General features: G+C 37.2%; 1 protein-coding gene across 2 annotated transcripts; it reads left to right on the plus strand.

Moving 5' to 3' along the window:
- The first annotated feature begins 1,801 nt into the window (after positions 1 to 1,801).
- Positions 1,802 to 21,066, plus strand: NSUN6 (NOP2/Sun RNA methyltransferase 6). 2 transcript variants are annotated; one of them, XM_079301742.1, is made up of 12 exons: positions 1,802 to 1,872; positions 2,610 to 2,707; positions 3,421 to 3,576; positions 5,220 to 5,299; positions 6,008 to 6,117; positions 8,728 to 8,881; positions 10,363 to 10,444; positions 11,301 to 11,420; positions 13,034 to 13,178; positions 14,874 to 15,022; positions 15,814 to 15,939; positions 19,025 to 21,066. In XM_079301742.1, the coding sequence occupies exons 2-12, from the start codon at positions 2,633 to 2,635 to the stop codon at positions 19,235 to 19,237; spliced, it is 1,410 nt and encodes a 469-aa protein (XP_079157868.1). In that variant the 5' UTR covers positions 1,802 to 1,872; positions 2,610 to 2,632; the 3' UTR covers positions 19,238 to 21,066. The 2 variants fall into 2 exon arrangements, with proteins under 2 accessions (XP_079157868.1, XP_079157867.1); XM_079301741.1 differs by lacking the exon at positions 1,802 to 1,872 and having other exon boundaries at positions 2,590 to 2,707.
- The last annotated feature ends 958 nt before the right edge of the window (positions 21,067 to 22,024 follow it).

Here is a 22,024-nt window from a genome sequence, read left to right on the forward strand (position 1 = left end):
CCGCCCCGCCCGGCCCCGCCCCGCGCACGCCCGCGCGTCATTGCGGCGTCATTGCGGCGGCGGCAGCGTGTCTGCGGGGAGGCGGCGGGGCCGGTGAAAGCCCAGGCGTCTGGGGGCGGCACGCTCGGCAGGACGGAGCCGCCCCGCAAGGGACGATTGCCGCCAGGAGCGCCTGGCCTCCGCCGCGGTGGTCGGTGCCTTTGCTGCCCCCATGTCCTTCAGCCCGACGGTGCCACGGCCGCTCCACGGCCTCTGCCGGTGGGAAGGGCTGAGGGTTTTAGGGCAGGCAGTCTCTCGTGTTAATAAAACTTGTGAAAGCAGCGCATCCGCTTTCAGGGCTGTGCTGCAGGTTCCTGTACAGAGCTCTTGCGTGGGCACCCAGCGGGTTTCCTCAGCAGCGCCTTGGGGACGGTCAGTCCGAACACGGGCCCGGCTCCGCCCTAGCGAGCGAGCCCGCGGGCACTTAGGTGGAGATACAAAACCTGTTACTTCAATCCGCTCGGCAGAAATTCACAGAACAAAAAACACCCCAAAATAATAATACATGCAAAGGAAGCCATGTCAGTAACGTCTTGCGCGCTACTCTCGGGCGCCCCGCGGGCTCCGCTGCCGCCCTGGCGGTGCCGCGGCGGGGGCGGCGGCGGGCCGGCTCCCGTGGCGACGCTGCGGCGGCGCTTCCGGCTGCGGCCGGAGGAGGCGGGCCCCGGCCCTGGCGGTAGGTGCGTGTCGGGCGGTGGGGCTGCTGTGGAGGGCTCAGCCCGGACCGGAGCGGGTCCGGGTCCGGCACCGGCACCGGCGTGCTCGCCCCTCTCATAGGCGCGCGGTCTCGGGGGGGCTGCGAAGAGCTGCGAGTCCCGTTCCTCCCCGCTCCCCGATGTTTTCAATAAGGGCGGGCGAGGGTATAAAGGAGGGAGCCCCACATTCCGCTGCGTACAACCCGGCTGTTGTTCTCCTCGTGTGGGAGAGGGTGGGCAGGGGGGGTTGAAAATCCTGCTCGGTATCTCTGCTGCTGGCTGCGTGTTTCTGCTCGCGGTGTCCATGTGCGTGGCTGGACCAAAGCCCTGCTCCGGCATCGCTGCCGTTCTCCACAGAAACACATGAAAATCTGGCTTTCTTCTAAAGTCCGGCATGCTTTTTCTGGGGCAAGGTGTACGGCACAACAGGTCTGGAGAGTTAAACCACTTCTCGGGTACGAGCCTGCCTCCTGCAGAACGTTTGAAGTGTGACTCGTGCACTTGACGGGGCCTAGGCAATCTCCCTCTTCAGCCTGGCTGCCTGCTGTATCTGAACTTAGAAACACCTGTCCTGCCCCCTTAGAAACACCTGTCCTGCCCCCTTAGAAACACCTGTCCTGCCCCCTTAGAAACACCTGTCCTGCCCCCTTAGAAACACCTGTCCTGCCCCCTCAGCTGTGTTCCCCTGCCCGGAAGGTTGCATTCGCAATGTCGGTACTGAGGTCACGTATAGGGCTTATTTATTTTCAGGATTCCAATTCTTAATAAGAAGTGTGGGATTTTTTTTTTTTAAGGCTATCTTTTTATGCTTCTGAAGAAAAACTTTTCCAAATGTGGGCCACGTGGGAATTATTTTTTCTTTCCTCTGTAATGTAGGCATTCTAGGATAACAAGCACATGATATGTCACATGTTAAAGCTGAGCTTTGGTGATATCAGTTGTGTCGATTGTTGTACTGTTAGATACTATTGTACTGCTATTAGTTTTCATGGCAATAGCAAGGTAAATTCTTGCATTTTGTTAGACTGTAAAAAGAAGCTAATTCAATTGCAGTTTCTTTCTTTCATTAGCTACTAATGTTGTGAATAAGGCTTTGAAACTCCTACCCATGAAACTTTGCCTTTGACTGGATTCAAAAGTAAGTCTACATAAGGTCACATTCTTCTAGCATTGAGATTTTAATTGAATCAGAAATACTAAAAATAAAAAAAATCGAGGGGTTTTGCATGATGAAAGTGACAAATAGCCTCTTATTCAAATAAAATGAATACCAAACATTCTGATCTCTTTTTTCTATGTATATTTAGTACGATGAAAATGTATTTCAATAGTCAAAATTCTTTGTTGTGAGTGGAATAAACCTACAATGATGTTCTCATTTATATTGTTGTAAGTAAACTAGTTTAAATTTTTAGGTAATCTCATTTCAGACTGAAGTGTATATAATTTCTCAAAATACAAATAGAAGGGTGGGCAGGTACTGTTTGGGAAGATAACTGTGTTTTATATCCTACAGAGAAAAATGGTAAAGAATAAAATATCAAGACTGAGCAACAATAAGATTTTATAGCTGGACTTTTCAAGAGGAATTAAAGTAATATCTTGAAACTTCCTGTGCCTTTTATCCACGTATTTTTTTCACCAGATATCCTGAAGATTTAAGCATCAGTAGAATTTCTGTAATTATGAATAGTGTTGCAGCCGTATCCTGACCAATATTTGGAAATTTGGGTGCAATAAAACTGCATTGTTAAAATAGGAAGAGTCAGAACCAACAGTTTAGTTTGTGTGTACATCTTCTGTTATGTTTATAAACTTTGAGAATATGATAAGAATCACAAAGAAAATACTTAGCTTATTTCAGTTCTTTTCCAGCCGATTTTAAAAGCTAAAGGAGGATGTCCTTTTTCCCTAAAATTGCTTTCCAATATGAAGTTGAAGAGTATCTCACCAAAGTGTTCAGAAATAATGAGGTATGTGACATAGTTACCCCTAATCATCAAAAAATAATATATTTTTCTGTAACTTTATAACTGTACATTAAAATATTATCTTCACATTAAACACAGAGTTTTTATATAAAATACTTTCCTATTTAAAATATAAAATTACTGTTTATGCTCATTGGCTCCAAAGTAGCATAAAAATATTTAAATTAAATTGAGTATAAAGCAGACAGTGTAGTTTTGGATCCCACTGAAGAGGTGATCATAGATAATTAAGCACATACTAGCCACATAATACTGACAAGAAATACTCCCTTACCATGGTGGGATATATACTACAGACAGTCTATTAATTCCTAATGCCAAGGATAAAAAATAAGCTTTTTAATAGACATTTTTTGTCAGTATAAAAGTTTCCAATTCATAGATTTGAATTTACTCTTCCATTTCCTTAAGGCTGGTCTATGCACAATAGCAGAACTCCCTAGCAGTTGCTTTGATATTTGCTGCAAATTGTTTACAGTGAAGTTGCTGATAGAGCTGTTTTTCCCATAAGCATTTTTCCATAAATTTATGAGGCTTCCAGTGGAATTAGGCTTCCAGACATAGGCATTTGTCACTATTGCACACCATACAACCATATCCCTCAATTTCTAGGGAATATTCATTTAGTGGGGTTTTTTTGCATTGAGAAAGAGGCTTCTGTGTGAACCTTAATATAAAATCTCTTTCCCTTTCAGCTTATCACTGCTTTAGGTACACAGGAGGCAGAGAATAAATACCAGTCTCTGTTAAGTCATCTATCTCATCCACCAGCTTTTACAACTGTAAGAGTAAATACCCACTTGGCCCCAGTGAAACATGTGAAAAAATTGCTGTTTGAAGAGATCCAGAAGGTTTGTGCAATTTCTTTGTTGCAGCAAAAACATCAGGGTATTTCATCTTTCTGAACATGAGACCTTTTCATTACTGGAAAATATACTTTAGCTCAATGCATCCAGTGGTGCTATTAGCATTATACAACCACACTGATTTCCTGTCACCATTAAACATTAAATAGTATGTACCACTATCCCTCATCTCATCCTTCCAAGAAAGGTGGTAACAGGGAAAAGACATCCAACTCTTTTTCTTATGGCAGATCCAAACCCTTGTTAGGGTTGAGATACTGCTGTGGTAAATAATGTAAAGGTGTCATAAGAGAAGATGACAGATAAAAAGGGTAGCTCAGTGTGCTGTCTTCAGCATGCTTAGGACACTTTTATTTAAGACTAAAGGAGAGTGCTGTATATCTCATGGGAAAGAACTGTTTAGGAAAGTGAGAAAATTGGTATGTTTTGGAAACTGGAGCCATGGTGATGCCCTGCAGCCACTGTATTTTCTTTTTTTGAATCTGTTTTTAATCTTTATATAATTTTCTGAATTTTTACTTTAAACATTTGTTTATCTGATAATACGTAAATCATTATGTTTAAGAAATGAATTATTTTGAAATTATATCCTAGATCTTCATTCTGTCTAAAAAGATCTGGTTCTTCAAGTAAATTATTAATGCTAGTGGGTGTACAGGGAGCTTTTGCATGACAGGAGCCAAGACATTTCTGTGATGCAGAGGCAGTTGACAGTGTTCTGCTGGCTGGGATGGTAATGAGTTTTGCTAATTTTAGCTTGATCGTAGAAATCTGGAAGTGGATATTGCAGGGTTATATTTTGCTTCAAGGCAAAAAGGCTTTGCTGAAAACTGACTTAAGACCAGCTTTTTACAAACTTCATGTATTTTGAAGTGTAATTATGGGTTAGAAAAAGAAACCACGTAACACTTTTGACAGAAGTATGATCATGGCTTGTTTCCTTTTTTAAGAGAAAATACTTATTTATTAGATGCAAACTGATTTATGGTTTTACATGCTTTAAGGTTATATTTTAGAAGGCTCAGATGAGAAGACAAATGTGTTTAAGTCCAGGAACCTTTATAAAATGGCTTTTTTCTTTTTTTTTTCAGCTAAATACATAACTCAGCTATCAGTACCCAAACTTGGGCTGACAAGAAAAAAGAAAAGTATTGCCAGCCTGGCCTATTAAGTAAGAAAAGCAGTAAATGAGTAGAGTTAAACAGTGGATTATAACTAATAATATCTAAGAGTTAACACAGAATACACCCAAGCTTCTAAGGTGGTGTCAATGTATTTTCTGTTTTCTGACGACAACTCAGCCTTCTTCCAGAAGAAAGCAAAAACCAGTGTTAAGGTTATGAGTGTCAGAACACTCTCCCATTCCCTGAAGTCAGTTCTCAGTCAATCTCTTTGTGATCTTGTTATTTCTGAATTTATTAAATGTTTTAGCCTTTTACACCAGTACTATTAATATATAATGTCCCCTTGCTCCTATTTTCCAACTGCATTTAACAGTTCTCACTAGCTTTGTGTGTTGTGCTCTACAGCTATAAATTATGAATGGAAAAATGGTTTTCAGTTTAATTAAGTATTTAAATATTAGGTTTATTAGTGATGCTTACTAATTATATTTTTTAATCAAACAGCAATTTAAAGGACTATGTGTTCCAGTTCTCGAGCACCCAAAACTTCAGGACATTTTATTAATTCCTGTCATTGGACCCAGGTTTGAAATTTTCAGTCTTTAGCCTTAAAATGTTGAAAAATGCAGTTATCTTACAGATTTCTTGTTAAACAGTTGTGATAACTAACTCACTATAACTGAGGCACAACTTCATTTGTGTTATGACCTGGTGGACAGTCCATATACTAATCAGGTCAGAGTTTTAGTCCTTAAAAATGAAAGAAAACATAGAGTCCTGTCTTTTTAAGTTTCATAGTATTTTATAGGGAAAAATGTATGCATCCTCCCTGGAATGCCAGGTAGGTGGCAGACAGAACTATTGCAGTGGAATATACAACTACAGCTAAGTACAGGCAGGGTTTTCTTCCACTGGGAGAAATCAGGTGGAATCAGGAGTTACTCAGTAGTTGTTAAATACAAAAAATTACTTGACAATGATCTGGCATAGGAAGGGTTAGAAGACTATTTCTCCATGCCAGTATAATTTGCTTGTATTCTTGTGTCAGGTTTCATAAGAGTGGCAGAATGTGCCAGAATCTGCATTATATTGAGGATTGGTTTTCTGCTTGACTCTTTGTTTTCTCTGGGACTAAAAGAAATATTTTAAATGTAATACACGATAGTTACCTACTTTTTCTCTATTATATCTGACAAATCCCATATTTGTGCACTAGAGTTTAATTGGGTAGTATTTGACATTTTTTTCAGTATACTTTTCCCTTTTTACTTAACTACATTTTGTATTTCTAGGCGAGATTTAAAAAAACATGCATCTGAAGTCATAGTTGGAGCTCAGTGTGGATATGCAGTACTTCGAGGAGCACATGTTTATGTCCCTGGAATTATATCCACTTCAAGATGTAAGAGTTCTCTAAATGCACCCAATTAAGTTGTAATACTTGCAGAAAAAGTGTCACCCGTGAATAATAGATAAATGAATAGTGGCACAAAATTGTTTTCTGTTCGCAGCTGAAATTTTTCTTACAGTTGTAGTTTATGGTAATGGCACTTTCAATAGTCTTTCTGGCTTTTAAAAAATATTTTCACTATTTTTCATTTTATTTGTAGTGAGTTATATGCAATTATTTCTCACTGGCATGGCCTGTTTTAAATTCCTTTTTCCATATAATTCATAGCTGAAGTATTGGTTCTCAAGGATTTCAATTTCTTGTTTTTCATTTAAAAATATTTTTAAAGAGTATTTTCAAAGTAAAACCTGTTTGTGTAAGAGTTATTTTACTACTGAATACTGTAACTGATATTATGGATGTGAAGTTGAATAAGCTTTAAAAGGTTGGCCTGAAAAAAAATAAGTGGGATTCCACATCTGGATGGTGACTAGGTTTATCTTGATTATTTAATAGATACAGATTTTTTATTTCTTGGGTCAATCACAAAGCCACTTACCTTCATGATTCTCTTAGATTTTAAGTTACAATTCTAAAAACCCCCAGATTTTCTTTTTTCTAATCCATTGGCAATTCATTTTTTTATGTAAGAGAGATGTAGTAAAAATCTTTTTTTCATTGATGAAAAGAATCTTCAGGTTTTATGTCAGAGTCTTAAGAAATGGAAATTATGCATCAGTGCCTGTGAGACAAGACAAAAAAATCTACATATCCATGCTTTTTGTTCAGCAACCTAGTTTTGTTATTTAAATGTCAAATTAATTTTATGTAAAACCAGTATAATTTTGGATGATTCACCTTATTCTATTGTGATGAGATCTAGTGATCATCTTGATTCTTATTATTAAACAAAATGAGTCAGAAAAGTATTTATCAAGTCATTTGGTTTCCTTTCAGGAAAAAAAACCTTCAAGAAGTTTTAAGCATGTGCTTAAGTCCAATTCACTGAAAAGGAATGTTTTTTTGACTAGGGCTTGATAATGAAATAAGTGTATTGGCATAGCAGTTGTTGAAACTGCTTATTTAGACAACCCCGTAAATATTCAAATCCTTCTTTGAGTCAGCTAGTGATTTATCATAATTGCTGCATGTAATTATGCATGTAACATCAATTCAAAGAAAATAAATATACTATAAAACTTATGGAACGTTTCAGGGGAATTGCAGATAAGAAAATAAAATGAAAGGGCACACTACCCACTTGATGCCAAATATAATAAGGCTGTATTGAGCACAGATGGTCTAACTAGGGAAAAAAAATAGTACAGCAAGGACACAGATTTAATCACTAAACTTGCAATCCAAATGAAGGTAAACTAATGATCAGGGGCTTTGAGCTTAATTTAACTAATCAAACTCTAACCTTTATGTTTATGGAATGCTGGTATAATCTGCAGAAAGCTTAAGAACTCTGTGCAGGATGGTTGTCAGCAGAGTGTGAAAATCATTTATGTTTGAATACTGAAAAAAACATTGACATATATGCTTTTTTGTTCAGTGAAGTTTAAGCAGACATGAATACTGAGCAATCACATAATGTTTTGTGTCACATTGTGTAAAAAGAAGTAATGTAAAAAATATATTTTCAGTGGCTACCCAACAAATGTTACAGTTTAAGAATTTCAGGGCATTTGGACATAATCAGGCAGCCACTTGAAAATGGAAAAAGGGATTTTCTAGTACAATTACAAGAATTCTTGAGAAGCTGAAATGTCACTAGTCTTGTTATATCTTCTGGTTCCTCCAGCCTGTCAGTCATGTCAGAAATGCAGTTTTGCATTTTTTTTTATTGCTATCAGAAAAGGCCTGTATTTGTAAGCATATTTTCCATCCAGTCAACACATAGGGCTTATTCACTATTCTGTAAAATCACCTAAACCATCCCTTTTCTATCTTTCTTTTTTCTAACTCAGAAAGTTTGTTAAGTCTGTAGGATAACACTTCTAGAGTTTGGTGTATATTTACATACCTTACTGATCTGATGGGTATTAATTGGAGATACAGAACTCTCTAAGAGAATTGTTGAGAACAGCAGTTTCCTTAAAGGGAAGAGATCCAGACCATAATGAGAACCTATAATCACTTCTGTCAAAGCAATAAATAGTTAAAGAAGAAGGAGCTATAGCTATGTTCTAGGTAGCAACTGAGAAGTCATTAGATAAATTGAGCACTCCTGTCTTTGTTCAGTAAGAGTGAGCAGTGTTGTTTCACGTGCTTGTGAGCTTGGAGCATGCGTGGAGGACTGGATCAAGAAGAGTGTGCTTGAAACTTGTGGGTGAACCTGCCATGATGAATAAAGTGCAAGTTTGTGTAGCCTCTTAGAAAACAAGGCACAGTGCCTGACTTGCAGCTTGGTGTCTCTTAGAACCTCCACTCATTTGGTGGCCATTCATTGTGTAAAACTTTCAAGCTTTACATCATTTGATCTTCTTTGATTACATTTAGAAAGTGTGAAGTTTAGTATGATAGAAGAGTTGAAGTAAGTAGTCTGCTGAAAATCTGAAGTTACTTGTTTTGTTAAGTGTCATAATGATTTCAGGCTTTCCATTTTTCTTTGTGCAGTTGTGAAAGCTGGAGATACAGTTTCAGTGTATTCAGATATTGAAGGGAAATGCAAAAGAGGAGCCAAAGAATTCGATGGAGTCAAAGTTTTCCTTGGAAATGGGATCTCAGAACTCAGTCGCAGTGAAATCTTCAGTTCCAGTGGACCACTGAAGTAAGTCTATAGTAATTGCAATCTACATATAAAAATTTGCAAAGGGAAGTGAGGAGATGGGAAAACACCTGAATTATTTGTACCCTGTGTGAAGTCACAAGATGGTTTTGCATGTTGGGATTTCCAATATTTTTTCGGCAAGCCATTAGTTTCATAGTGGGATCCATTTGCCAATTTACTTGAGAGGTAGAAGGAAATAAGTGGGAGTCTTTCAATAATTTATGCCTATTCAGTTCAGTGATTTCAATAGCAATATCAGTAATACCAAAAGTTCTCACTCTGGCAAAATTGCCATTTGGTAAATTGTGTTCTACTACTTCCCCCTGTGGATGGAACAGAAGTGCAGCCTTGTCAGTTTCTCCATCTTTTTAAAATATCTGTAGAGGCTTTTTTTTTTTTTTGGTGGGACAAAGGACAGAATATAGGGTCAGATAGCTGAAAAAATTACTAACATTTGCCTATGTAGTTACCTATTTCAAGACTTTGCTTTTCTATTTTGTTGATGAAGCATATGGTTTATTCCTTTCGTGTCACCTAAAACACATATAAAAAGTAATGTAAAAGACTATGGATGTCAAGTTAATGACAAGAATTTACTTCCTGAGAACAAACTACAGAAGTTCTAGTGAAAATTAAAGTACATTGCCAGAGATTTTCTGATTTATAGAAGAATAAATATAGTAGATGTAGTGGTAGGATGTACCTGTTGAGTTGGTGATATGGAACAGCAGAATGTATCACTAAATCTGGTGTCTGCAAGTTTGCTTTCTCATATCCTTCCTTCTCGTTGGACTGTCCAGTACATATGCAAAATAATACTCATTCTCTTCAGTAATCTTTTGTTTGTAGACTCAGTGTTGCTCTTTGATGGTTTTCTCTTTACTGCTGTCCATATCCTGGTATACTGGTTTAACAAATCTGCATCAGAATTTTATCCACATGTAAAACTTTTAGGTGACTTCTAATTTGAAACCCTGGCTTCGCAGGCAAATCCTTGTTCCCACAAGGTTTTTCATATAGGATTTCTATAGTAATTTGATACTGAAATCTCAGGAATTTAGAAAATTGAGAAAAATCTGATTTCCTACATGCCATTGCCCTAGTGCATGCACATGGCTAGCCAACAGCAGTTATGGATTGAAGTTAAGGTATATAGGTCTTGTTTTATGCATTTCTTTACAATATCAAGGTTTGGATTACATCTTGGTTTATCTGTGTGCAGAACTAGAAATTTGCTTTAGGCAATTTTAGACATGGTTCCAATTTATCATGTAATGCATTTTTGCCGTGATTTACTCAACTTAATGATGTCATTTTAAGGAATATCATATTACAAAATCAAAGAAGTATTTTTCTTGGTTATTCTTTCATTTTTGTAAGATTGTTGTCTCAAGTTGATATTTGTAAGCATAATGATTTTAATTGACTACTGTTAAAATGTATAAAACTTAGTATTTGAATTTTTTTTTCATATTTTTCAGGGGGCTGGGTATAAGAATGATAGAGCCAGTCTACCTTAGTCCTTCATTTGACAATGTGCTCCCTAGTAATCTGTTTTTGCAGGTATGTTTGTTCCAAAACCAAAAGTCTGTACTATTTACAGAATAATGAATATTCTCTTAGCACACATTCATGGTTTCTACATTCCTTATGCATTGTAGCACCTAATTCAGTCTTTGGATTTGAGGAACACAAAGCATTTAAATTTAAGTTGGTATCTACTGAGTGTATGTGGGTGGTTTAATCATACTGTGTCTGAGATATGATGAGGGATTTCCGAGCAACATAAGAGATACTCAGCTAGAAAACACAGAAATTCCTCTTGCACAGATACTCTGCATAGAATTAATAGTTTTTGGGATCTGCCTATGAACTCTGGAATATGAGCTACTTTCAATGTACATCATTCTGTAGACAGTCAGGAAAATCTCCAAATGTTAGGATGACTTGAAGCTGTCATCTAAGTACTGAAGACAATTTTAAAAGGGTTTTATACCTTTGTGTTGAACCATGAAGAAAGTGCTTCCATATTGTCTAAGGTGCAGTACTGTGTGCAATTATTGCACATTATTTCTCTTCAGTGTAGCTGTTCTGTTTATACAATTAATAGCACAGTTCAGCTTCTTGCTACTTTAATTCAGCAAGCTTAGACATCTGCATTTTGATCTTACTGTTCTTTAGCTGCACAAATATGTTAATTCAGTAAATGTTCCAATAAACAGGTTAATGTGAAATAAACAGAGCTGCTCTGCTCTGTGCCAGTATCAACTTTTTTATTTGGACTTTTAGCACTGTAGTCTCCTCAGTCACGAGCTCTTAAACTTCAGTTATAGATTTTTAAATGCTTTTGCCATTCCTAAATAAAGGAGTTGATGCAGGGTATAAAGTTTGAATTCTCCCATATTTGTTTTTATGATAGAATTTACCTTCTGTTGTTGTGAGCCATATTTTAGACCCTCAACCAGGAGAGAAAATTTTGGATATGTGTGCTGCACCTGGAGGAAAAACAACCCATCTTGCAACATTAATGCATGATCAGGTAAGAGAAATAATTTTGGCATTTTCTAAGGAAAAAAGTGTGACTGCTGTTCATTTGTACAGTTTTCTTCAATTAATTGTTAGAATGCACATATAATTAACAGCAGCAAACAATATTTTGATATTTTACTCACAGTGTACTTTGCTACACATCAGTTACTGAAATGGGCAACAAGACAGTCTTTATTAAGTATTCACCATCAGCTTATATAAATATAAAGTTTCCAGTAAAGAATTTCAGTGTGATGAATAAAGGAAGTCTGCAAATTGTATATTTATGTCATGGATTCATTTGCATCTATACTTTTTTCATCTCTGTATCTACATTTTGTATAACTTTGCAGAACTGCTTTTTCCTTAGTCACTTTACATATTTTGATTGTGCTTACCTGCAGCTGAAGTGATAAAGATTAAGAATATGCTGAATATTTGTCACTTGATTTTCATTTTCTGAGTATATAATTTTAATTTAAGATGTAGAAGATAAAAATATGGAAAAAAGCACTTCTTTTTGGATTTTAAATTCCATTCACAGATTTTCCATACTAATTTTTAACTGACAGCACATTAAACTGTTAACATTTCAAAATTTTTAAATCACTCTTATTTTTTGTGTTATAATTGTAAACATTGCTATATTGTTTTTAAATTGCATAATCAAGATATAAAATTACTCTGTAATGTTAAGAGCTCTTAGATAAGATCTCAGCTTAAAGCTTTGAATTGATTATTATCTGCATACTACACTTTTAAGTAGTTGTTCTGGTAGTGGCTGGCATGGGCCAGATGGAGAACAGTTGTGTCCAGCTTGTTCTTTCCTCTGGAGAACAGAGAAGCTGTGAATAGCCCATCCCTGCAAGTGTCCAAGGCCAACTTGGGTGGGGTCTGAGCAACCTGGTCTGGTGGAAGGTGTCCCTGCCCATGGCAGCAGGATTGGGTGAGGTATCTTGAAGATCCCTTCCAACCCAAACCATTCTATGATTCTAGCATCTCTTTCTCTCTGCAGTATGCAGAGATGTGCAGCAGATTATTTATATATAAAAGGAATCGTGTAATTGTGATTTCCCTTCCCTCAACTCAAAACTTACTCTAGTATGTACACTATTTCCCGAAGCAGCTTGAGTGACAAGTACTGCAAGTACTTCAGTATGAGTCTGAGCAAGTCAGAGACATGGCTGTGGGCCTCCTTTCCTCAGCACTGAGCTGGAGTGTCATCGTGTTTCCTACCCTCTCCATACAAATTTAAAACCTGTTGACCTATTTTACCATGTATTTGAGGCTTCTACTCTATTTCAAATGACTAAATTTTTATCTTAGTGCCCAGTTAAGAAGCTCAAAACAAACAAACAACAAAACCACTTGCCAGAAGTCAGATTTACAGCATCCCTTAGAGTGACAGTGCCAAGCAGTCGGAATGTGCACAGCTTCAGACCGATATGGCCATTGGGGAAAACTTGTGGGAACAAGGACTGCAGGAGTGTGGACTGAAGAATAAAATGCTTCTGTGGGGAATACTATGCTTTATGTATTACTCTGCCCAGGGTTGGGGAAGGGAAATCAGAAACATCAATTTAATCCCTATGCTTTTGATGAAAACTTTGCAATTGTTTTCAGGGTGAAGTAATAGCCATGGACAAGACAGTTAACAAGGTCAAGAAAATCAAGCAGAATGCTGAATTGCTGCAGTTGAATTGCATTAAGGCCTTTTGCTATGATGGAACAAAGGCTCTTTCAGTTGAGAAGAGGGAGGATAAACAAGGTAAAAGAAACAATTTGGGTAGTAGTAGCTTTTAGAAGAAAATAGTCATGTTTTGCAAAAACAGGATTAAATCTGTCACAGGTTTGCAAGTTCTTGAAATTTTGGCAGATACCTAAGTTGCTTCAGCACTAGTCTTTTGTGATTATCAGCTTCTCTGTGAAGCAAATACAAAAGGCAAATTATCTGTCCTTGTCACAACCTAATATTCTCAAAGGAAATGCATTCCTTTCCCAGATCATATTGAAGACTGAAGAAGCCTTAAAGCTTCTTTCATGATCACATTTAACCCTGTACTGGGAATTTTCTGAGCTAGTCTGAGAAAAAACTATTTTTGCAGACTCACTTCACTTTTTTGCTTCAAAATCCTCATCAGTAAAATGGGGTTATTAATATCTAACTCAAGTGCTGCAAGGTTTAGTTCATTGATGTTTGTTCAGCTGTTCAGAGGAAAGTTATATACAAGTACAGTGTATTATTTTAAGCAATTTCATTTGCTTTTCTGAAGTGATGCATTTATGATACTGGTTCTGTTCCCATGATGGAATGATTTAAATGGTATCTGCTGCTTTGATTATTTTTAGTTTGTTGTGCAAAGTATGCTGTTCTTTCTCAGTCTATTTTATCTCAGTCACTAGTTAGCCTAAGTAGGAATCAGATTACATAATTCACCTTCTTTGTCCCTATGCATTGCAGTTATTCCTGCTTTGGAGGAACAAAGGTACTTTCTTAAGAGTCTTTTTATGAACATCAAATATTGTAGGTGGCAAGTAGCAATTACAAGAGATGAACAAGAGCAAGCTGTAATACTGAGAGATAATGAAGGCTTTTCTGTACGTCCCTGCAAGTAACACATGACATATTTTGAACATTTTAGTAAAGGATTAGAGGTAGATAAACCAGGTAGACTCATTTGGTAGTGCAGGAACAAGCTAGGTAGCAGTAGTGTGGTAATACAAGTTTAGCAGCAGTAGTACTGGAGATGCTGAGCCAATCTCCCTAGCACTAAGAGGATAGAAACTTCAGGGCTGTTGAGCTATTAGGGAATAGATTAAAGGATAGGCTCTGCATATAGAAGATACATATTGTCATCCAGGTAATAGTCAGAAATTGTCCTTCTCTTCATAGTCATTTTCAGTTGTTCTGCCATGGAGGCAACATGCCTCACACATTAGAACTTGCAGTACTTCATGTTAGTAGGAAGTGCTTTATTTTTGTATAGCTATGCACGCATCACAAGAAACAATTATTATATAGACAGTCCAATTATTGTAAGGCAGTCTCAGTGAGTAAGTACAAGTTTGTCTCAGTAAAGGTTTGCATTCTTTTGAGCTGACCATGGTTCTTTGGAGCTTATATTTACAGTGTACAGCTCTGTACCCAGCACCTCTGACCAATCGTATTTCAACTTTAAGATTACTTTTACATTTTACTTCCAAATTACTAAATTAAGTTTTTAAAAAAATACTGCCTAGAGGGATAATTTTTGAGCTCACAGAACTTAAACTGTTTAGTTTTCTGGGAGATGAAAACTACTACCAGCAGTGCTGAGACTTGTCTCTAGCTGAGACTAGTTTTGCAGACACTGTCTATAGTGCATGAATGTTTTATGTCAAGGAAGAAGCAATAGCTTCTCCTTACTTACAGTGAAGTCTCAGGGAAGGAACCAGCCACATTTTACATTCACTGCTTTTACAGAAGGACCTCCATTCTTACCAGAGTCGTTTGATCGAATTCTTCTTGATGCCCCATGTAGTGGGATGGGACAGAGACCCAACATGGCTTACTGCTCCACTTTAAAGGAAGTGACCTCGTATCAGCCACTACAGCGCAAGCTTTTCACTGTGGTATGTGTTGAGTAGATGAGCTAAATTGAACATAAATGCTTTTGCAGCATTAACCATCCAAAAAACAGTGCCTCATTTTCCCTATTTTTCCAGCAGCCAGGAAGCATTAGGGTCCTGTTAACCTCTCAGCTTCACCAGATCTGTTTCTGGTGAAGCCAGTTCATTGGGGCATGGGAAAGGTATATGTTATCCATAGTAAATAAAAAGCTTTGTGTTTTTTAAATTCCCTCAGTTTCATCAGTTTTACATTATAATAATCACAAGGGTCTAAGTCGCAGAGCAGGTGGCTTAGGAACATGCTAAGGAGTGTGCTTGGGCTGATGCTGAAGGATAAGATGAAACTTGTCAAAATCTGAATGATACATATTCCAAGTGAGTGACGGCTTGGAAAGCAGCGTAGATAGAGCTTCCATGCCAAATACATGGAAACAATTGACATCTAATATAACTGACATAAGTATTGTGTATCCATGGTTGGCAGCAGCTGGTGAAAACAGATCTAATCTGTCTGGGATATGCAGAGCTGTACAAATAACAAATCTTACAAGGTGAATCATCTCAATGACATTAATAAACTGCATGAGCTATAATGCCTATATGGAAAGAAGAATCCTTCTAATCCATGTTATCCTTTGCTGTATTCCCTGAGAGGAATTAGTATCTTAATAGTTTGAGTTTAATTAAGTATTCAGTTTTAATATTCTCGGCACATGGGTTATTAGTTAATGTTGCTTATAATGAAAGTTCTAAATTTAAAAATAAGCTGAAATATTGTTTATTTCTCCCTGCAGGCAGTGAAGTTGCTGAAGCCAGGAGGTGTTTTAGTATATAGTACATGTACAATTACACTTTCTGAAAATGAAGAGCAAGTTGCTTGGGCCCTGAAAACTTTTCCATGTCTCCAGCTTCATCCACAGGTAATACTATATTCAGAGTAATTCACACAATCTAGTGAGCTTATTTTGGAACTGTGAAGTTACAAGGTATGTTTACTGTGAATAAGTATTTTTTTTCACCATGGACAATTTATTCTGCTGTGGATAGAAGTAACAGAAGGATTTCTGAGGCTTTTTTAAAGTCTATTTTTATGCTTAATTGAGCTTTATTTAGGCATCATTAAGTAGCTTCCTGCTGTGTATTGTGGGTTTTTTTGATTTGTACAACAGTCTTCTAAAACATAACAAGGACAAAAGATAAGTCAGACAGGTTGAAAGTTCTCTTGCAATTTTTTTAATGCATGTATTTTATACTCTTCTTTTGCACATTAACAGAAGAGATGAAGTTTTTTGTTGTTTTTTTTTTTATTAATGCCACTGAAGTCATGAAGACTTGCATATAAAGTATGGGACTTAAATGAAAATAAATTTGTGTTTCAAAGAAGGAGGATGTTATATGTATGAGAGCTATTTTTGATTTATTTAAAAGGAATGAGGGAAAGAAATTTTTTCAGGCTCAGTGTCCCAAGAAATTTTTTTTTTGGAGTCAGTGTCCACCACTAAGATGTCTGGGAGGAGGGAATATCTAGGGAGATACTAGAATTTTTTTCTATACCAGCTAAAATTCATACAATTCAGAAATATCTGTTACCTTTAATAGTATTTCAGGAGGGTTTATCATCAGACCATGCATGCACTTCCTCTTTGATGATGAGATGAGCTGGGTGGAGTAGTTATCATCATGGCTTTGAGGAAAAGTCTAACTCTGATGCCTGTTTAGCTTACACATCCTGTGATGAGTTGTGCCTGTCTTAAGAAGCTTAGATGAACCTTTAACTGAAATTAAAAAAAGTATTTACAATAGCTGCACAATGAGAAATTAGTATGATGGCTGGTAAAGATCTAACAGAACTGAAGCTCTTCATCAAAGCTTTTTATGGTGTGTTCTTCTGTCTGTATTCTCACCATCCGTCCATTAAGAATTTTTCAGTTCCAGACATTTCAACTGAGGTTATACATTTAACCTAATAGCATAAAAAATTCTCCATAATAGAGTGATAATGCAAAACACAAGCCTTATTAACTCAAATGCAAGATTATTTTTTTCTATATAGACTCTCACCACTAATATCTCAGTCTTGTATAAAGCACTGTTTTTCACACACAAATGCCATATTTGTAAAAATTAATCTTTTATGTATAGTATATTTAAAATGAGATGACACTGAGTTGTTTACCCACATATAATTTATAATACTTTATAACCAGTTTATTACTATTGTAAACTAAGGTGAGCTTTTCTAATGAACATGAAGCAGGAGTCTAGGGTCTACTTACCTCATGTTCCTTTATGTATTTATTTCCCATACTCTTTAGTCTCAGTGGATGCCTCCTTTTTTATCCAGTCCACTGTTTCCCACTTTCTCAGTTTGGCAACAAATCCTGGAAGCACACTGGGTAATGTGGGCAAGGAAAAAACAGGGGATGGAGCCATAGGCGTCGTTCTTGTAGGTGGAGGTTACCACATGGCAGTTCCTCCTTTGTGCAGACTTCCTCTTAGGAGTTTACACAGGAGATACTCTAGATCAGCTTAAATGCAGTAACTTAACTGGAAGGAAAAATTAAAAGGTAGAGGAATACACTGGTCTGCCTTTAAGCAAGTTACTTGAACCTGTGGAAGACTCTTTTCCCTAGACTTTTACCTTTCCCTCCTTCTACTAAATCAAGTCACTACCCTTGTCTCCTTTGTGTGTTACTTTTCTCTCAGTTTGCAATAGGCACCTCTGGCTTTTACCTGGAAAGCACTGAAATCCTGCTGAGGGAAAGGAGGAATCAGTATGCAGCCCCTTGTCTTTGCAGCAGGCAGTAGGTGGTTAACTCACATCATGTGCTGGCTGGGTGAGCTCGTGTGTTAGCAAAGTGTGATGGCTGAAAAAACGCTCTGCTGTAGGCTGCATTGTGGACTACATTAGACTAGATTGACAAAGGAGATCTATTTTTGATACTGCAGTGCCAGCTTTTGCACACTTTGTTCCATCTCCTTACTGAATGCATTGAAAGAACAATCCAGCTAAGAATTAAATTTTTTTTCCAGGAATTAGGAAGGCTATTCACAAGAAATATTGAGAAAAGGGCTGGGATTTTAAGTCCTTCTCTTCTTCAGGATTTTGAAGCCAAATGTAATCTCTTGAAATTGATTCTTCCTTTTTTTCTCTGCCTCATATATAGATATGCACATATACCAATAGTCCCATTTACTTGTTAGTCTCATTACATGACTAGAAAACGCAGAGTTATATTTTTCTGCTTCATCATCTGCCAAAATGTTGTCTCTCCAGGCAGTAAAATATTCTGGACTAGGGCTTTTAGTCTCTCCAGTTGAAGTTTTTACTGTGAAGAATCCCAGTATTTTAGGTTGGACATTAGGAAGAAAGGTGATTGAGCGTTGGAATGGGCTGCCCAGGGAGGTGGTGGAGTCACAGTCCCTGTGGGTGTTTAAGGGAGGATTGGATTGCAGTTGGTGCCATGGTACAGTTGACAGGGTGGTGTTAGGTCATAGGTTGGACTGGTTACCTCCAAGGTCTTTTCCAACCTGGCTGTCTCTGGGATTCTACTGCTGTTACTGGTGATACTGGTAATGGGCTGAGGACTCACAATGTTTGACTAAAGTCCTGGCTATAATGCATCATTTAGAAGGGGCAAGCTAAACCCTTTAGACTGGCTGGTAACAGCTTTCTTGGGATGTTTCAGCCCTTGGAGTGATGAATCGTTTTAGACCTGTGCACCTATCCTCAAGTGCTCTAAACTACTGAGATAAAGTGGATGAGGGGCATCACCAGCTCCTCAAAATAATTGTATAAATCTCATATATATGTTTGTATAATATTGGCCAGATGGAGGCAAGGAAAGAAGCCACGTTACTTCTGATTCTTCTGGTGTTAATGATGTAAGCAAAGCTTCTCCATGTTAATTGTTCAGCAGCTCTGCATATCCTCAGCAGAATACATTTAGGGCATTTAAGAACTTTAGAGATGTAATAATTTGCTTTTCTTTGTTACTTGAACAGGAACCTCACATTGGAGGAGAAGGCATGAAGGGAGCTGGACTATCACTTAATCAGTTGAAGCTGCTGCAGAGATTTGATCCATCTGCTGTCACATTGCAAGGAATGGATATTAATTCTTTGCAAGATTCCAGAGAAGATGATCTGATCTCATTGGCAAATAAGGACTGTATAGGATTTTTCATTGCAAAATTTATTAAATCGCACAGTAAATAAGGATTTGGGAATGCAACCTGAAAAAATACCTCAGTGAGTGTAAGAACAGTTCAGACGTGCAGTGCCTTTCTTCCTGCTGCAATGTTACCAAGCCAACAGGCTGACGGCAGGGTTGCTATGGCAGCAGCTAAAATCTGCCAGCTGTTCTGATGGGAAAGAGCCACAGGTTGCAGCAGAAAAGTCATGGCTGGGGGAAGGGTACTGTCATTTATAAGCCTGCCTCTCCTTTTGTATTTGCAGCAGGTCAGTGCCTGAATGACAACTGTGTTCACTCATACTGCTGTCTGCTCTGGTTTCCCCTTATCTGGTGCAGCAAATGTAGGAAGGGGATGTAAGCTACTTTATGAAATGCAAGCATAAATAAAATAGACAGGAACTATTACAATGAATTTTGGAAAAGGTATTTTCTGTGCAGGTTTACCAATATTCAGTTTCCTTAAATAGTGCTTCTCAAAACACTGCAACATTTTACAAAGAACTGTTTTATGAATTGATACTTAGAACCTCATTTCTCTTTTATTTTAATACAAGCAAGATTCTCTGTACACATAGTATATACACAAAATACGATTAGGCTTTGTAGCATGTCTTTTATAGCAGCATGAATATATTAAACCATCTCACTCTGGGAATGTAAATAAATATTGTTTCAACATCAAACTTCCCATGCATAAACTGTATTGGTTCTGAAATAGCCTATTGGACTGGCTGACAAGTGACAGTTTTAAAATCAAACATTTGTAACAGAAGGGGCTACAGTTATGATTATATCAAAATATTATGAATATATCAAAAGACAGAAAACAATGCATAATACCATCTGAAATGTTGCAAATCACCTTTCAAGCAACTAAGGATATTAACTCTTTATTGGTTAGAAAGCATCACCAGCTAAAATCATATGAAAATTGAAACTGGGGAAGCATGCTAATGAAAACTGCCTTAGTACTTGCTCAAAGTTTAAATAATCTAAATGTCTTAAAGATGTTAGATGTATTTGAAAATTCTTCTTCAGTTCCAATTTGAACAGTATTCTCAGTCTTGCTGGAACTGACAATAGCACTAAAATTAGAAGCTGAGGACAATGGAAAAACAGAAACTGACATCTGTGTATGTTTGATGTTTTCCTCTCACTCATCAATTTCCAGTTTTAAAAAGCGTTTTATGAAAAATGTCTTTTCGCACATAACTATTTGGTTGGACTAAAAAGAGCAATAATTCTTTTATCATTTGCCTTTTTACTGTTAGAAGAGCTTTTTGTATTCGCTCGCAATCAAAACAAAGGTATACAATTCTTTTTTGTGGTAGTCTGGTTTGTTTACTTACATTTTCCATAAATGTTTTGATACTGTATGTTTTCTACTGCTCTTGAATAAAAACCAAATGTTTCTTCTGTCCTGCCAAGGCTGACTGGTACATCCTCTCTAAGGCCTATCCTAGCAGGATAGGAAAATGGAATTGTCTACTACTTCTCTACTTCTGTTGGTCATTCCTTGCCATTAAACACATGTCTAAAGAATATTTAAAATAATTTTGTTTCATCAGTAGTATGTGAGATACCCTATTTAGAGTCATGAAAGTTCATGCTATAATCTTTCTAGTCTAAATATGGTGAAAATCATTACCTGGGAACAAGAGGGATTAATCTTTTCTTGTAAAAACGTATTGAAATCTTTAACTTAATGCTAGTAAAAAAGCATTTTCTTTTTTGCAGAACATAGAAATTTTGTAAACATTAATCAGCACACATAGACTATATACTGAAGTTTGTGTATTCATATAAAGAAGGAACTTTACCTCCAGTTTCAGTAGCAGGATTTGTGCAGTGCTGAATTTGAAAGGTTTGCTGAATTTTTAGTGGAATATTTGTTGAGATTCCCCCACTTTCTTTAGTTATGGAATATAGGCTTTTTAAGGAGGTGACCTTGCTTTGTATTATAGAAGTGTATTGGGGGTAGGAAGAAAATATAACTAACTTGTAATTAATTCCAGTGTAATTGCAGAGCAGACCTGAAAAAAAAATACATGAACTTTAGCTATTAGAGTTGTTTCTGCCAAATTTGACTGCTCGCCTTAGAAGAGCACTGGGCATGTTGAAGGGCTGGGCCTCAGCTGTTTCCCCAAGGGCCCTGTCTCTTTTGGTAATGGGGGGTGACTTTTCCATCAGGCAGGTCAGGAGAGAAACTCAGTTAAGATGCTCCATCCCTTGAAGGAGCCAGGGTCCTTTCTCTACAGGTGTGGCTAAGTTAGATGACTGAAGTTGGATGGATGCCCTTTTACTTCTTTTCCAATCTTACTGGGCCTTTATCTAGAAATGGTAGGAATACTTTCTCATTGACACAGTTCTGATAGATGGTGTATATATGTTTTAAACATATGATTACTTTCCTGATAATCTTTACACACTGAATCATTGTGCTTCACCAGTTGCTGTTGAAGCACAATGGAATAGATTTATATATTTTAATATATATATGAGATATTTATATATTAAATTTAAAAAGTTATTGTCATTATAATTAAAGATTAAACCTACAAAATAGATTAGGCATGCAGTCAGATCCTGTCATTAAGAAAGTCTGAAAAGTAGTTTTCTCTATTTGCAGAAATAGTGATTAGTAATAGTGCCAAATCTAACTATCTATCTTGGTCAGTATAAAGATACTAAAATAGGCAGCCTCATAGATTATGAAATTATGATACAGCTTTTTCTTGTTTCAGTGTCATGGAATGCACCAGTATTTTGGATCACAGAATTTCTTATGCTTTTTAAGGAATGGCCTGATG

The sequence above is a fragment of the Erithacus rubecula genome (assembly GCF_903797595.1).
Source record: "Erithacus rubecula genome assembly, chromosome: 3".
Classification (NCBI taxonomy): Eukaryota; Metazoa; Chordata; class Aves; order Passeriformes; family Muscicapidae; genus Erithacus; species Erithacus rubecula.